We start from the raw sequence: 18,381 nt of genomic DNA, 5'->3' as shown, positions 1-18,381 counted from the left end.
CCTTCTCTCACTTTTCTTTCTTCTATAATTAAAATGATGCCAAAGGCTGTAGTATGTACATTATACGATTTTATTTTACTTAAGAGCCATGCTTATACTCTTTTCAAAGGTTGATCTCCTCAGTTAGTATTGACATAAATAGAGGAGAACTACCAAATGTTTAATGCTGTTCAAATACAATTTCAAATTTAATTTTAAATGTCTTTAGTTGTTTCTTTACCTTTAAGTGACTGTTGGGCAGTTGTTCAGAAGTATTAGCTTCCCCACATCACCTGCTCCCCCAACTCAACCCACCAAACAGAATCTTTCCTCATTGTTTCGGTAATAATTGCTGTAGTATTTATAACACACCTGTAGCTTCAGCAGTTAATCAACAGGATTAAACCAATGAGGTATGGACAGGATGACTTCTCAGTGGTTCAACATGATTGAGTTCATTGAAAGAACCTGCTTATTTTGGGGCCAGCAATTAGTGTAATGGCTATGTTGCTGAACTCCCATGGAGCTGAACGTAGTTCGAGTCCCAGACTCGGTGGCTTAAACTCACACTGGGTGCGTGTACATGCGTGCGTGCCCAAGATCCCGAGAGGAGAATGGAGGAGAAGGGACTGTGGCGTAGTCATCCCCCTGGGGGGTGATTTCTCGCTTTCTGTCTCTATGTCTCTCTCTTTCTGGCGAGTGTACGCACCCTATAGCAAAAACCTCTAAAAAAATAAACCCTGCTTATTTAGTTAAAAAAAATTAATACATGCCATTATTCCTCTTCAATAAGGGAAATTTGCATTGACTTTATCTATATCCTCTCCACCCTGAGGTTGTATTAAATTTTGTCCTTTCTCTCTGGTAAGTTTCTCATAGCAGTGACATGAAGAACACTGTACTGAATAAAATTAAAATATCTGGGTGTGTCTAAAACACATTTTTTTATATCATCATTCCCCATGGAGGACTTATGGAGACTAGATATGAAGATGTTTAGGTTGTTTTTAATTTAAATAATATATTTATATGAGGATTTTAGATATTTTTATCACAACTTGAATTACTTAGCACAATATACTGGTAATAATTGCTGTAGTATTTATAACACACCTGTAGCTTCAGCAGTTAATCAACAGGATTAAACCAATGAGGTATGGACAGGATGACTTCTCAGTGGTTCAACATGATTGAGTTCATTGAAAGAACCTGCTTATTTTGGGGCCAGCAATTAGTGTAATGGCTATGTTGCTGAACTCCCATGGAGCTGAACGTAGTTCGAGTCCCAGACTCGGTGGCTTAAACTCACACTGGGTGCGTGTACATGCGTGCGTGCCCAAGATCCCGAGAGGAGAATGGAGGAGAAGGGACTGTGGCGTAGTCATCCCCCTGGGGGGTGATTTCTCGCTTTCTGTCTCTATGTCTCTCTCTTTCTGGCGAGTGTACGCACCCTATAGCAAAAACCTCTAAAAAAATAAACCCTGCTTATTTAGTTAAAAAAAATTAATACATGCCATTATTCCTCTTCAATAAGGGAAATTTGCATTGACTTTATCTATATCCTCTCCACCCTGAGGTTGTATTAAATTTTGTCCTTTCTCTCTGGTAAGTTTCTCATAGCAGTGACATGAAGAACACTGTACTGAATAAAATTAAAATATCTGGGTGTGTCTAAAACACATTTTTTTATATCATCATTCCCCATGGAGGACTTATGGAGACTAGATATGAAGATGTTTAGGTTGTTTTTAATTTAAATAATATATTTATATGAGGATTTTAGATATTTTTATCACAACTTGAATTGCTTAGCACAATATACTGAAAAATGTCAGTAATATAGGTAAATTATTCAAATACTTTAAATGTATAATCTCTCTTTTTCTATACTAATTGAGATAAAAATTAACCATGCTTTATTGTAGTCAAGATGCATTTAATTCAGTATATTTCACAGAAGCAATTCATTTAACTTAGGAGACCTACTGAGAATTTTCTCATTATTACAATATTAAAAAATTCATTACAGGAGGGGAAAAAAAGCTAAGGTTTTAGAAGAAATTATTATTACTCATATTACATTGTGAGGCCAAAAAATGAAATTCTAGGTGCGCTAAAAAAAAACCACTGATGGGCATTGTGAAGGGCAATGTTCATTCATCTTAGTGTACAGTAACCTGACTCACAGCAATTAAAGATGGGGAGCACTTATCCAAGACACCCTACCACCATAAAGCAGCCAGGAATGGCAGCAAGCAGTGACAATCCCTGTGAAGAACGGCATGAGTCAACCAGCAGAAAGCAAATAAGGTTGGACACAGTGTGGAAAGGACAGCAGGTGGCTCGTCATTATATCTGGTGATTCACACACCTACAACTTGACAATACCACAGAACCACTAAGCTTTAATTTTTCACTTACCCCTCTACAAGTAAAAACAGTCATCAGACATCCACAGTAAATCCTTCAATATTTATAATTTCAAGAAAAATACATATCTTAGGAACACAACTTTATCATATTTCAACCAAGCATATTTATGATTATGCATATATATGTTGACAACTTCCTGTCAATGTTGAAGGCTGAAATGATGTGGAGACTCAGATTCTGTTTATGTAGAAATGTTTGATAAAACATAGCTGTTAAGATATATAAATTATACAACCTAAAGGAAGAAAAGATTTCTGTATGTCATAAGGTGGGAGTGCCAAGTCAGAGTGTAAAGAGGAAGCTAGCGCTCTGACAGAACATAAGTGTATCTGAGTCAATAATAGTAGCTAAGAGCTTAGGTTCTACCTTTCTCTATATAACAAGATAAAGACCTATAAAGGACTCCTTTGTGCATATTGTAGAGCCTAGAGGGCCACACCAATCATGAAGAATGGAGGAGAACCAAACCCCACCCTACACTCCGGTGGTAAAGAGAGACCTGTAAAAAATTGGACTCTAGGGACCAGCAAGAGGGCATAATGGTTAGGTCGCTGAACTCCCACATGATCAATCGTGGTTCGAGTCCCAGACCCAGAGGCTTAAACTCACACTGGATGCGTGTGCATGTGTGTCCAAAATCCCAAGAGGAAAATAGAGGAAAAGGGATTGCAGTGTGACCACCCCCCTTGAGGGGCGATTTCTAACCTTCTGTCTGTCCATCTCTCCAGCAAGTGCATGCACCTTATAACAAAAAGCTCTCATTTTGTTGTTGTTGTTGTTTTTTTTTTTGTTGTTTTCTTTTGTTTTTAAAGGGACTCAAAATGTGAAACATGAAATATGAAATGTGGGTATCTGTCATATGTCACCCTTAAGGTTTAGGAACATCTGGGTGGAAAATAAAATAGTAACTGGTCCAGAATGAGCAATTCCTAGAATTCCTACAAGGGAAAGGTAAAATGTATTGAAGGAATAGTTTCCCAACCAGGGCGTCTTGGCTATTTACAGAAATCACCAAAATTACTCTGACTGAAGGTAAGCTCAAAAAAAAAAAAAATCACAAAATGATTAAAGAATATCATGATGGAGAAAAATGAAAGAGAGTCATCAAATATAAACAACAGAAGACTTAGCAATTGGGAACTAGGAAAATCTGGAAAAAAATCATAAATATATTTAAAATGTTTAAGATGTTATTGGTACCATAAGACAAGATTTGAAAAAGAAGAAGCAGAATTTCTAGAAGCAAAAATTTAAAGTCACTAAAATATAAAAGTCAACTGCTGTGTTAAATATATTAATATTCAATTGAAGAAAAATTAGTTAACTATTAGGCTTATATGTGAAGACCATCAAATTACAGCATAAAGAGACAAATATGGAGGACAGATTGAGAAGGCCCAATATATATTTAAAGAAGTTTCATAAAAAGAAATGATGGGAGAAAGACAATCTTTGAAGAGATATTATGAATTTTTTTTTTCAGAATTGGAGAAAGATATTCATACTCAGAATGAAGCAGCTCACCAAATCCCAGAAAGGATAAGTTAAGATATCCACTCCTAGGCCCATCATAGTGAAAACACAGAATGATGTGGAGAAAAATGTTAAATGCTAATCAAATGTGAAAACAGGTGATCTACCAAGATAAGACATTTAGACTGACAGAAGCAACAGAAGTCAGAACTAGCAGCTTAGCATCTTTAGAGGCTGAGAGATATCATTATCCTAGGATTCTATGGCCAATTGAACTGTTATTCAAGAATAAGAAAAAATGAAAATATTTTCAAAGTTCAGACATTAAGTTCTGAAAAATATGCCAAAACATTTACTTCTGTAAGCTAGGAGGAAGGGGCAATTGGGAATTACAGGCATAATTTCAGTTAAGCAAAAATGATTATGGTCTTGTGATATGCCATATTATGTACATAAAAATGTGTTAGGTGGGGGACCAGCAGATGGCGTAATGGCTATGTCGCTGGACTCCCATGTTGCCAGACTCCCATGTAGTCGACCGCGGTTTGAGTCCTGGACCTGGTGGCTTAAACTCATGCCAGGTGTGTGTGCATGCGTGCTCAAGATCCCGAGAAGAGAATGGAGAAGGGACTGCAGCGTGGCCATCCTCCCGGCCCAACACACACACACCGGGGAGAGATTTCTCACTTTCTTTCTCTCTCTGACTTTCTGGGGAGCGCATGTGTCCTATAGCAAAAACCTATCCAAAAAACCACAAATTGTTAGGTGGGCATATCTCATGCTAAATATCCTTGCCATGATAAATATAATATAGAAAATAAATTCAGTTGACAGGAATAAAATATAGGAACAAATAATGAAGAAACAGCATTAACCTGCTCTTTCAGCAATATAATAAGCTAAGTCATTTTGGTTTCTAAAACACAAAAATCTTCATTATGGCTTCCTTTTTATATAATGGTAAAAATTTGTTATTTGTTTTTTTAAATTTTTTAAAATTTTATTTTAAGTTCTTTTATCCATACAATCACATTATTTAACTTGCAAAGTGAATATTCCAACATGTGTGCATTTCTCTCCTGTCCAGTTGGTAATATTATAAAGTTATCTTCAACAGATAAATATATATATATGTATATTTAAAAGATATAAATATATATATGTGTACACACACACACACACATAAATATATATATACGGAGTTTGTATGGAGTATATTTACATATATAGAGTATATGTGGAGTATGTTTACTTGTGTGTATATATGAAGTATATTTACATGTATGTAATTTCTTTTGTCAATTGATTTCTTTGTCCCATTAATGTTATGCCTCTCTATTTTTCTCCTTAATGTCCGAGGAAGGACATGAATGTATAAGTAATGTATAAATAAATATAATTTATACATTAAATTATATTTATTTATATAAATACTTTAATAAATATAATTTATACATTAAAATTATATTTATTTATATAAATACTTGGTATAAATAAATATAATTTTAACAGTGCTGGTATGTTTAAGTGAAATCTAAAATATACGAAGAATAAAATTTTATGTAACCTTAAATTTTTGAGGTCATTTGATAATGCTTATGTTAAGATGAGAATAAGCAATATATAAAAAATTATATGCACTGTTTTATGAAATAAATAAAAATGCATAGGGAAAGTATTGTAAGGCCTTGTTCTAAAAAGGTTAAAAATAATTTTGGATAGTATAATAATATTTTTTTTCCTTATATTTTTCAAAATCCTACAATACATATGCATTACTTTAATAATAAAAGAACTGCAGATACTTAAATATAGATATATTATTAAATTATGAATTTTACTAAGCAAGATGTTTATATTTTGCAGGCAAATCTCTTCTCACTCTCCTCTACTGTGTCTGAGAGCCAACTGGTAAGTGATTTCTTTCCTTTCTTTTCTTTATTTCTTTTTTTTTTTAAGGTTTATTTGCCATAAGGCATGTGTGCTTGAGAAAAAGAGAGAAAGAGAGAGAGAGAGAGAGAGAGGAAGTAAGAAATCATCCTTCAAGGAGATGGCCATGCTGGGATTCTGGGCTCAAACACACACTTTCCTGGTGTGATTTTCAAGCCTCCAGGTCCAGAACTTGGAACTGGGGTTGGCCAAGTGGGAGTCCAGCACCCTAACCACCACACCACCTTCTGGCCACTGGTATGTATTATTATTATTATTATTTGTACATTAAATCTATTTTCTTACAAAGATCCACTTAGGAAAACTGATCTCTCAAGACAACCTTGTCTGGACAAAAGAAAACAGAATAAATTTACTGCTGTAAATTTATTCACTTATTTGCCCAATAAAAGTTTACTGACCCTTTACAAAACCTCCATAGTGATGATCTGTAGGTGACAAACAAACATAAGACAACCTATAGACTCAACTAGCCAATAACTTTCATCCTAGTCATAGAGATTGAGTGGACTCAGAAGAAAGATGCTATTAGAATTTAGAGAAGGGAGCTCACTTCCTGATGGGAGAGATCTGAAAAGGATTCAGGAAGGGCATGACTGATAATGTAGGGTAGATTCTGGATTTGAGATACTTCATACAGGAGAATTAGCATGTGAGTGGGCTAGACCACATTAAATTATAGAAATATATTGTGAGTAACAAATAAAAGTCACATCACATTTTACATTTTTAGTAACCACTTTAAAATAAAAGTAAAGAGGGAACCAGCAGTTAGCATAATGGCTGTGTCGCTGGACTCCCACGCAGTTGACTGCGGTTCGCGTCCTGGACCCAGTGGCTTAAAACTCACACTGGGTGCGTGTGCGTGCGTGCCCAAGATCCCGAGAGGAGAATGGAGGAGAAAGGATTGTGGCGTAACCATCCCCCCTGGGGAGTGATTTCTTGCTTTCTGTCTCTATGTCTCTCTCTCTCTGTCTGGCGAGCGCCCGCGCCCTATAGCGAAAAACCTCTCCAAATAAATAAATAAATAAATAAATAAATAAATAAAAGTAAAGAGAACAGGTAGCATCAATAATATATTTTATTTGATGCTGAAATATTATTTCAACATTTAATCAGTATAAAACTTGAGATAATTTTATATTTCCTTTGAGGGGGTGCAAAGTCTTTGAAGTCTTTGAAATCTTCTATATAATTTTTTCTTTTTTAATACTTATAGCAAATCTTAATCGAGACTAGTCATCTCTCTCTCTCTCTCTCTCTCTCTCTTTTTGAGAGGTTTTTTTTCTACAGGGCACATGCTCTTGCCAGAGAGACAGAGAGAGAGAAAATGAGAAATCACCCCCCGGGGGAAGGGCCATGCTGCAATCCCTTCTCTTCCATTCTCCTCTCGGGATCTTGGGCACACATGCACACATGCCTGGCATGAGTTTAAGCTACCCAGTCTGGAACTCGAACTGTGGTCATCTACATGGGAGTCCAGCGACATAGCCATTACACCAACTGCTGGTCCCTCACATATCAAGGGATCAACAGTGTGGCTACTGGCTGCTTTGAACAGCATAAATCTAGATTCTAGAATAAAAAATATGTAGATAAAATTGTTAACAGATGATTGCTTTTTATCATACTGTTTTATATTTTTTATTCTTATAGTGGTCAGCAAATTGAAGCCATAAAATAAGTTTTCTAGATATCACTAATTAAAGATTTTATATCTTTGAATTTTCATTATTCAAAATTAATGGTGGGGCTGGCAGGTGGTGTGGTAGTTAAGGGTACTGGACTCCCACATAGAAGACCACAGTTCGAGTCCTAGACCTGGTGGCTTGCTTTCTCACTTTTGCTCTCTCTCTCTCACTCTATCCATTTCTAGTCAAATTAAAAAAAAAATTTATAAAAATTAAAAAAAAAATTAATTAATGGTAAATTCCTGAACAACAAGCACTTTCAGCAAAGCTAATGAAAATTTCTCGTAGAGCAGTTTGAGACATTAAGAAGAGAAAATCATTCTTTAATACTTATTTTTCTCCAGTTTAGCTGTTATTTTTGTATCCGAGACCCACAACCAACAAGTCATCTTGTTATTATCATACCAAAAGGCAACAACATTTATTGCTGAAAAATCATAAAACAGCCTACTCTGAGTCTTAAAATGGCTTGATCCAATTACATATACTGGTATTTATGCATATTGTGTATATATGGAGTATATTTACATGTATGTAATTTCTTTTGTCAGTTGATTTAGAATAGAGGGGAATGGTAGGGTACACTCAAAAGAATGCCGGAATGGGCATCAGAAACCCGTCGTAGAGATCCTGCTAACTATAGATTGACAAGAATTGGTCACAAGTCTGAGGGTCCAGGCTTCCATTTCCTAATTGATCAATGAAAGCATTCTGTTACTTATTTTTCAAGCCCATCCACAGCTGTGCATCTATGGTTACTAACAGTGAAGCGAAGGAGTTGTCATGGAAACAAGCACGGCGCCAACATAATGAAGTCAGATGGTTCCCCACTTAAGATATGAAAATATTGCTACAATTATAATAATATTTAAAATGATAGATTTGATTCTTGAGAGCAATGTTTGGAAAACAAGAATGTTTTCAACATCCTCATATATAATTTCACTCAACATGCTATACAAAATATTAAATATATACATATAACTAATTTGATGAAATAGACATCTGAGGGGACTTCAAAATGTATGTGGGAAATCAGAATTAACGTATGAGTTTATTTTAGTGCAAAAATTCTGAAATCTTCATGTATCCATTTTTATGAACTTTTTCAAGATGCCTCATAAATGTGTGTTCGTATGTGTTTTATATGTATGTGTATTAGATTATTGGGAAAGTCATGGCATATTTTTATGTTCTTTGTTGCAAAAATGGGTCATGACTTTCTCGATGACCCAATATTTATGTATGCCAGTTTTGGTTTAATACTTAAACTTTATTTCAAAGGAGAAAATATGATTTCATAAAATAAGGCATAGTAAAACAACTCATTGCAAATGTAATAAAAATTTTTTTTAAATCGACCTAATAAAATAATTCAGTGTTTGTGTTCTTCAGGGGAAAAATGCAAATCATTGCTTTGACTGACTTTGATGATAATTTCTTTGCATTTACTTTAAACTTTTTCTCTAAGGAATTCAAGGCATTTCTTAACCAAGTTTTAAATTAAGTTTTAATCTCAAAATGCCCTTGAGATATAGGTAGGTTTGTGAAGGGATTATTATCAGGCAAGCTTATCACACAAAAAACAAACATCTTTTGGATTGATATAATTATTCAATTCAATCACTTTTGATTTCTATTTTATGACATTAACTGTGTGTTTACTCTGCCTGGGAGTGGAATAAGTCTGAGAGGAAAAATTATATGCAAGGCATGTTATATAGCATTTGTTTCTTTGAGTAAATATTTTTTGCTCTCCTATAATTTATAAATTATGTTATAATAAAAATGATAATTTTTAATATTTACCATCATAAACTCTTTTCAGGATTAAATTCTGAATAATATGAGTAAATAGAAAGTCTCTGAAAGACAAAACCATGATATAAATATATATTTTCATATATGCATACTCATAGATACCATGTGATAAATAATACTGATGTCTATTATATATTTTTGTCTATGTATATAGACATAAACCAAAATTATTGAAAACATTAATTATATAAATAATGTAAGCAGTTACTAATTGAAATTATTCCCCAGTGTGGGTCAGGTTTTTGTGCTTCATAATACTACCTTTTTAAATATTATTATTATTATTTTTAAACATTTGATTGCTATACATCATTTGACTTTTAAAGGAATTTACCCAACATGAAATACACCTCAGGCCAGCCCAGTTGAGAATACTATACACATTATCATCAGCAGGCAGTAAGCCATTTCTATATCCCACAAATGCCTTGCCTCTCTCTTTTTTCTCCCTGATTTCCTTCCCTAAAATTATTCAACTCTTATTTTAGGGGAGAAATGTAGAAAATTGGCTGAAGTGAAAGTGTATGACAAATTGCTGCGGCAGCACGAACTTAATACAAACATCTAATTGCTTTTGAGATTGATTTTTTTTTAAAGATACATAATTTTTCATGCCTTTAACTTTTTTAGTTGGCTTGCCCATTGCTTGTTTTCATTGCAACTGTGCGAATTCAACATTGGAAAGGAAAAAGGAAATAGGGTCATGGCCCTTACTCTTAAAATATTTCCTTCTTTTACCCTAGAAGCCAAATGACTCAGTATTGTGCTTGGGAGACTGTTCTGGGGGACTTATTGAAACTAGTTCAAGAAGCTTAGTTTCTGTTTCATGAAATAACTTGGCATTAGATCAGGACTAGAAAGAAATTTAGAAAAGAAAGTACTGTTAAGTACCACCTGCAAACTACAGATTAGAATAGCCACTCCGACAACCTGAAGGCGTTACAGTGAGGCTCACAGAATGTGTAAAGTTAACAATATAATCCCATAGACAAGAGAAGTGTTATTTTTGCTTACAGCATCTCTGAATTATGGAGGGGTGATATGAGCAGCCATTTTTACAGACAAACAGATCACAGTGTTTAAATAGATTATCTGTGATCACAGTGTTAGTACTCACTCATCCTTATTCTGTATAGCTTTCAAAAAGAAATCACTGTATTTCATTTTCAATGAGAATAAGAAAAGACTGATGAAAGTTTTGGGAAATTGGGCTGCTCAAGAAGTATTGCTTATGCTAGGAGCCTCCTGTGCCTGGCTTTGCCTGTGTTTTTGCGTGGCCTGCAAAATATGATTACTTACTGAAGAGGAGGAGATTGGGTGGGGTCGTTTTTAAGTATGAGATTTCACACCTGTGGACAGTGCTTTCTCTAGTCTATTAACAGGAGCTTTAAAAGGAAAGGCAAGGTCTAGGATCTAAGTTTAACTTTCACAAAGCTTTCTGCTTTCTGAACTAAACGTTATCTCTGTATTAACAAAGGCTGGCAGGATCTTCTTTCTCTACACAGGAAACAAATCGACAAGATGAGTGAGGTCTAGTCTTTCTTGGCCCTGAGGGACCCAGGTTTAGATGACTTTTGCTTTTAAAATTTCAGGCCGTTATAAAATGTCCAATGTTCAGAATAGAATACTAAATCTAGAAAGTACAAAACAATAGATTTAAAGAATAAGCCACATGGCTATATACAGGGGAAAGCAAAATGCAGCTTACTGGAACATTATAAAGAAGAGTGCTTAAACTTGCAGATACTTTGTTCCTGGTCCTGAATGCCAGCTGATGTATCCTGCTTTAGTGGTACATGACTCATCTTTCTGAGAGCCCTTGAGATCTCTGTTGTTTAGAAAATGCAACCTTGAAAGCTTTTGTGTAGAACTGATGTCTTCCTCAAGCTCAAAGGCAGTTTCTCCTTGACCAGATTTTCCTTGACATGGCATACTTAAGTACTATGGCAGTGATCACGTATGCCTCCTCAGGACTGAGTCATGCTATTGTCTTTTCTTTTTCCCATTGAAATGTTTCAATCAGGCCAATCTGTGTATATTACACAAAATGTTTCTGGAGCTATGAAATGTGGCTTTAATTATGTATTTAAGTCCTATACATGTTTGTTTCTATACAACTATTTAGTGATTATAAAGCATTTTTTTTGGGAAAAACACCAAGGAGGTATTTTTTCTGGATACTATAGATCATTTGGAATCAATGCTCCATCTTTATAAATTCAAAAATATATTTTCTTGGACCAGTGGATGGCGTCCTGGTTACATTGTTACTCTCCCACATAGTTGACATGGTTTGAGTCCTGTATCTGGTATTTTAAAACTTTCACCAGGCATGTCTGTGTGCGTGCCCAAAATCCCAAGAGGAGAATGGAGAGAAAGAGATTGTGGTATGGCCATCCCCCCTGGGAGGTGATTTCTTGCTTTATGTCTCTCCTGTAAGGGCACATCTCCAATAGCCAAAATTTCTCTCTAAAACACACACACACACATTTTCTTTTTTCTTTTCAAATTTCTTTAATGCTAAATCTGACTTTATAAAGTTCTGTCATGCATTTTATCTCATTAGCTGCTCACAATCATTGTGTGAGTTATTATGGCAGGAATTGTAATTTCCATTAATTTGGTGAAAAAACTGAAGTTCAGATAGCTACAATGATATGTCAACAGACTCTAATGGGTGTTATAAAAAATCTCTTTTTTGTACATTTGGGAATCCTAATGTTTTGAGATTTGAGATATCTGATGGAATAAAAAAAGCGAAAGTATTTGCCTCAAGCATATAATATCATTTATTTTGAAAAAAAAAAAAGAATTAGGGGCAATAAACATTTATCAGTTTAATGAGTAAATTATTTAAATAATTTAGAGAATATCACTCTTGTCACATCTTGCCCAATAGAATGCCTTTGGGTTTGTACTAGGTTTTCGCCACTGAAATCCTAAAGGAAAAAAAGCACAAACAAAAACTGGAGAATGAAAAGGCTGAAATAAATCGGTAAAAGACATAGCCATGACACTTTGCCAACTCTTTGGATCCAACAAATTAGTAAAATTTCTACCCAGGCTTACAGAATTTTTTATAGGCGGTTTCATACTTTCTTGCTGTTTTGTTGCAAATGGTTTATCTCCAATAAGAAAAAAATAAAGCCTTGGAAGTTGGGATTTATCCTTCTTTTGTTTCCCTATCGCACCACTCCAGGACTTACTATTATAGTCAAAGGCAGCTGAAACACATCAGTCCATTACCTGAAGTTACTAATTTAAGAAAGATGTTCCTCTAAGAAGCTATTATTTTGAAATATTGGTAATGCATTCCCTAGATCAGTGCTAGCAGTTAATATTCAGCTTTGATCTCCAGCTAGAGGCAGTACCAACTTGCTGTCATAGAATTATGGTTCCAGTTCTGAAGGATGAAAACTATATCTATTTTCACAGTGCTCCAAGTAGCGAAGTTCATGTGTTAGTGTATACTTGATGGATTATAAACACAAATGAATAGCAGGTTTAGACTAGCATCGTGCACCCATTATAACCTGCCACTGGGCCTAGAGGACTTCACATACTCTATCCCTTAGACTTTTTCTCCCCTAAAATTATAGAAGAACCAACGTGATCTTGGCTCCACTTCACTGCCCACTTTTAAATTCTCCAAAATGTGACATTGTTTTTTGTTAAGAGTTTCACTGTTTGTCCTCATAATCAAAAAGGAGGAGGATTTTTTTTTAAAGGGAAAGAATTAAAATGCTTTGAGAAGTGGTCTTTAGCTTTGACTCTCTGCATCCTTCAGAGATGCTAACTTTAGCCTTCCACTTTTACCTCTGAGGTAGAGCCCCTCAACCCGCTTTCTTTCTTCTTTCTGGTCATGGTAAAAGGCCATGTGGATCTTGTATCCTGCAAAGTTACCTCTTCCTGGCTTATACCACAATTAAAAAGTTAGTCAATCCAGGGAACATGGTGGCCTCAAGTAGTTGGTCAGCATATGTTATGGCCTCCATATGTGGATTATAGACAGCATACTGCGCTTCTGCCTATCAATTCATCTACTCATTCTGCGAAAGTTTATTGAATGCTAATTAGGCGCCAGACACAGTTCTAGGTGGACAAAAATATAAAAAACAAAGATCTTTGACCTCACAGAGTTTACACCCTCGAGGAGAAAGCAAGACAATAAACACATAAACAGATGCCACGTGGTGATAAGTACTCTGGCAAAATATAAGCCAAACAAGGGGGATTACTATTTTGTGTAGATCATGAGGAAAAACCTGCTTATAAGCCAATGTTTGAACTAAGACTTGAAGATGTGAAAACAAAACAAAAGAAAACAAAAACTTCTACCTGAAGTCTAATGATATCAAGTGACTGTGAACAAGGAAGTAGGTAAGAAACTAATAAAGAAGAGTCCATTCTAAAGCCACTTCTTCAGTGTGAAGGCAGAAGACCAAGGCTAAATAGATATCTCTGGAATGACAGATTAAGAAAGATCTACCTCTAATTAGGCAACACGTTTACAAGGATGAGTTCTCAGTTAGTGCCTTTTAATTTTAATGTGTGCATGAATCACCTAGGGTTTTGTTAAAATATGGATTCTGATTCAGCAAGTCTGAGGTGGAGCCTGAGACCCGGCACTAACAGATTCTCAGGCGATGCCGATGCTGTGGTCCACAGACCCTATTCCAAGTGACAAGGTGCTATCAGATGAGGAATCACTTGGGTGGAACTATTCTTTTACTTTGTGTTGTAACTATCCTCAGTAAATGTAGATTATATGACCACTTGACATTGAGGAACAAAGTATTAGGAAGAACAAGAAGGAAGCTAACCACTATTTCAAAACAGGCTCATGTGTGCCAGCAACAGTGCTAGTTACCTCAGATATGCTGTTTTATAGACTTTGCTAAAAGGCACTGTGAGACTCTTGATTGGATGATGGATTTGAATGTGCAGAGACAAGCCTTATCGTAATAACTGTATTGTGATTCCTGAGGGGATAGGAAAATAAGTAATAAAATGTGTCATTGCCCATTATTAAAATACATAATTATGAATTATAATGATGACCTTTTAGTAGAATGGCTATTGTACTAAAGGTGGCAGAAACTAAAATCTATGTTTTTGAAGTTCTTTTCTTACCAATATCATGGTCTCCTTGGGAGTGGAGTTTTAAACAAGACCAAAGAGGCATCGGTATAAATTTTGATGTCTTGGTCATGCAAAGCACAGAGTGCTTCAGGAGGCAGAGATATGTGTGTGTGTGTAGGAGAGTATAGATGGATAATGAGTCTATCCATCAGAACCTGAACACACTCTTCCAGAAATATTTACAAATATATGAAAAGTTCAAAGAAAGAATGAAGTAACAAGGAACTAAGTAAAAAATACGACAGCTGACAATGGAAAGAATACAAGCAATGAATTGAAAAGAAATCAAAAACATAAAAATGCTAGGGCTTTTGAATGACTGGATAGGGGAAATTATGGCGGTAGAAGTTTAAAAATACTTCCAAGTTTTATCCATTCGGTCATATTTTTCTCTTTCTCTCTCTCTCCCCTCCCACTCTTTCTTTCTCCTTCTCCCCCTCTCTCTTTTCCTCTCTCCCTGTCTCCTTTCTCTCTCTCTCCCTGTCTCTTTCTTTCTCTTTCTTTAGAACAGGCTTAGAGGTAATATAAGTCACAGGCCCAATGGTCAGACTAGAACTGGTTTTAAATCTTGACTTTATATATTAGCTGTCTGACCTTGGCTTGTGCCTTATTTTCTCTAAACTTCTCATGGAGTGTACAAAAACCTGATGAGGTAATCGACCTAAAATACTGGATACGATTCTTGATCCTTTATAGACAGCATATGGAATCTGGGTCCAATGAAAGATGACTATATTATTAGCTACAATGGGTTTTTAGGTGCTTCAAAATCGGTTTTAAAGCATGCAGAGGCAAGGTACAGATGCTGCCGCGAACATGATCTGCTGATGTGCTGTGGTTTGTGGGTGGTGCACGAGGTTCAGAATCAGACCACTGTGGTTTGCTCTTTAACTTGACCAGTACTGAGGGACAGCTGGGTATAAAACATATTGTTCAAAGTCATAGGGTGGGACGTGTAAGCAATGTCAAAGTAAATTATGTCTAGTTTTCTTTTGTTTGAAGTTGGCTTCTGTGTACACGAAATAATGATTAGGTAGTGAAAACAAGTTAAAGTGCAGGAGCAAAAACATGAGTGAGGAAAGAGGCAACACGGACAATGTAAGGATGAGGGCAACCATATGAAGACATGTACACAAAGTAGAGTGAGGAAGGCTAAAAAATTCTATTAGACCAAGCCTGAGAACACAGGTCCAAGAATGTGGAAAATCCATTAACTCCAGGAAACTCATAGGGACTAAGGACCATAAAAGCTAGTGGGAAAACAAGTATGAAGCTTCAGTAACTGCTACTGATACTGAATGTACTTGATATCCTACCAATCAGAAGAGTCTCTCTTTTGATCTTACCCTGGAGAGAGCCAATCCCAAAACAGATGATCTGAGCAAAAGGCTCCAGGCCAAGATAATCCAAAACATCTTCCAGTTAGCAATATAGAGATCATGTTTCTATGGGAGAGAGAGTCCTCTATCCTACTAGTGCTCTTGGTTGGATTTCTTCTCTCTGCTTTAGTCTTTCTGAGTATTGTCACCAAGCTTTGCCCCTATAATTTTGGGTTGGTTTTAGAACCTGATAGACCCTGAGTACTAGCATTCCATTGATTTCCTGCCTCTGAAAGGAGCACAAGACAAGAAGGTGTAGGAGTATGAGAAGGAAGAAAAAATGAAGCAGGAGGTCAAGTGGAAAGAAGGTACAGGAAGCCTGGACAACTGGGAATCCTGGCCCATATCTCAGGCAGCTCCCTTATTTTAGGTAGCTGTAGAAATCAGCAACTATCTGGGATTTATTTCTGTGGTACATTTGTTGGAGGAATATTGCTCTTATACATACACGCAACTACATGACTGCATGCCTAATTGGATATTGCTTGCTCATTTCTTCCACATGTGGGAAATCAGATTCTTAAGTGGGAGATGTTTCTCAGTCTCAGAAACATAGATACTCTTTTTTTTTTTCTTTTCAAGTTGTATTTCCCCAAGTAGGCATATACATGAAAGACAACTGGGGGAAAAATCAATTGAAAAAAGAATTGCGGAGCAACATTTATTCGAGACTCAAGATATATCAGATGCTTTACAGAGCAGAGAGATAGATGTAGTCCCTTAAGGCTTAACTTGTAAGCATCCGCATTGACTGAGAAGAGCTAATTTACTATTTTCTGAAAGGAAATGGGCTTGAGAAGAATGATTACAAGAAAGTGCTTATCACAACTTCTCACTGAATTTTCGTTTGGGATGTATTTGCAAACTTATCAATCACTTTGTGACATTTTACAGTGTAATAAGATTTTGGTGTTTGCAAAACATCATTTTGAAAATTGACCCAAACTAGAGCTCCCTCTCTCTCTTTTCCTTTGTCAAATCAACATTGGGTTCACATTTATGAATCTTAAAAGACTTATGTATTAGATAAAACTCTTTGATAAAAAGTTACAGAAATAAATTTGAGTTAGAAAAAAAAGAGAATTCTAGTGTAAGACAAAAAAATGTCTTAGGGAACCTCAGGTCAGGAGGTCCAACTGGAGTCCAGGAATGTTTTTGGACCGAATTCCAGAAAGCCTCCAATTATCTCTCCTTTCTGAATTATCTCTCCATACACTTTGCTCTGTCCTTCTTAATCTCAAAAGATCCCCTATTTACATCAGATTGTTTTTCCACAGCTGCTATGTGGACATTATAATTATAATTTCAATTTCCCCAAATAACTGTAGAACAGTTTAAATGCCTATTTTATGTTCTTGCAAAAGAGAATCTATTTTCTATCAGTTCTCCACCCCTTTAGGTCAGAAAGCCAGGCATGGTTTTATCATACATAATATAATCATGGTTTTGAGGGCCCAGATCTGTAGATTTTGGGGGATAAAGTCAAGATTTTTATATGTTTGGTGGATATGCTAAAGTCATCTATCCTACTATACCCAGAATACATCCTAGAATAGAGAAGGCTTCCAATAAGTATTTATTAAATATCTATTGATTATCAAAGCTAGGAGAACATGTTTGGCTAAAGAAAGAAAGTTTTACATTTTGAATGTCATTATATTAAATCTTTTTAAATTTATTGCTGTAACTATGAACTTTAAGCTAAGGTTGCATTAGTTAAAATTATTTGATTAACAGGCTGTTTTTATCCTGTTACAAAATCATTTAAAATTTTTAAAAGTATATGTTTTCATAAGAACAACATTTGATCAACTTAACATATTGGGTTGTCAGAAAAGTCATGACTCACTTTTGAATAGAAAAACAGATAATATACATCATGACTTTTCTGACAACCTAATACATTTACTTATTAATTTAATAGTATTTATTTTCCTTTTCTTTTTTAATTTGACATTCATGCAGACTAAGCCTGGAGTAATTCGCCCAGTACCTGTAAAATCCAAAATAATACTGAAAACAGAGGAAGAAGTCTATGAACCCAACCCTTTCAGTAAATACCTGGAAGATAACAGTGACTTCTTTTCAGAGCAGGTGAGCATGCATCTGAAAAAAATGTGATATTTTGATAAATGATTAGGTAAAATATAGATGCCCCTATCAATATAGTATGTGCAAAAAAAGTTGATTTGATTGAATATTCTTGATAATAAATAAGATCATTTTTACATAAAAATAGGAATTACTAATAATATTAGAATGATATTTTGAAGCATTTCAGTGGTTTTTGTTTGTTTTGTTTTTCCTGAAAAAATTCCTAGCTAGTGTTTTGGTATAATTTGGGGGAACAAGACATTACTCTCTATAAAGACATTATAAAATCTCTGATTGGATGAGTAACATGGGTGTTGCCATTTCATTTCTAAGATCCTGCTTCTCTTTGAAGAGATATAGTAGTTTAGGTTTGGTTTATTAGTTTGAGTTGACCAAAGTCCATTAACATAATAAAAACA

The 18,381-nt window shown here is 35.2% G+C and overlaps 1 protein-coding gene across 1 annotated transcript in view; it reads left to right on the top strand.

The window, feature by feature from the left end:
• MLIP (muscular LMNA interacting protein) overlaps nt 1-18,381 on the top strand; it is a 162,664-nt gene that overhangs the window by 78,175 nt on the left and 66,108 nt on the right. Inside the window, exons 10-11 of the mRNA XM_014583036.1 lie at nt 5,752-5,796; nt 17,834-17,962. Of these exons, the coding sequence (XP_014438522.1) occupies nt 5,752-5,796; nt 17,834-17,962 (174 nt within the window). The remainder of the gene's footprint in view (nt 1-5,751; nt 5,797-17,833; nt 17,963-18,381) is intronic.

Source organism: Tupaia chinensis, unplaced genomic scaffold (assembly GCF_000334495.1).
Source record: "Tupaia chinensis unplaced genomic scaffold, TupChi_1.0 Scaffold144010_1, whole genome shotgun sequence".
Taxonomy (NCBI): domain Eukaryota; kingdom Metazoa; phylum Chordata; class Mammalia; order Scandentia; family Tupaiidae; genus Tupaia; species Tupaia belangeri.
The sequence above is the reverse complement of the archived record's forward strand: the minus strand, read 5'-3'. Positions and strand labels throughout refer to the sequence as shown.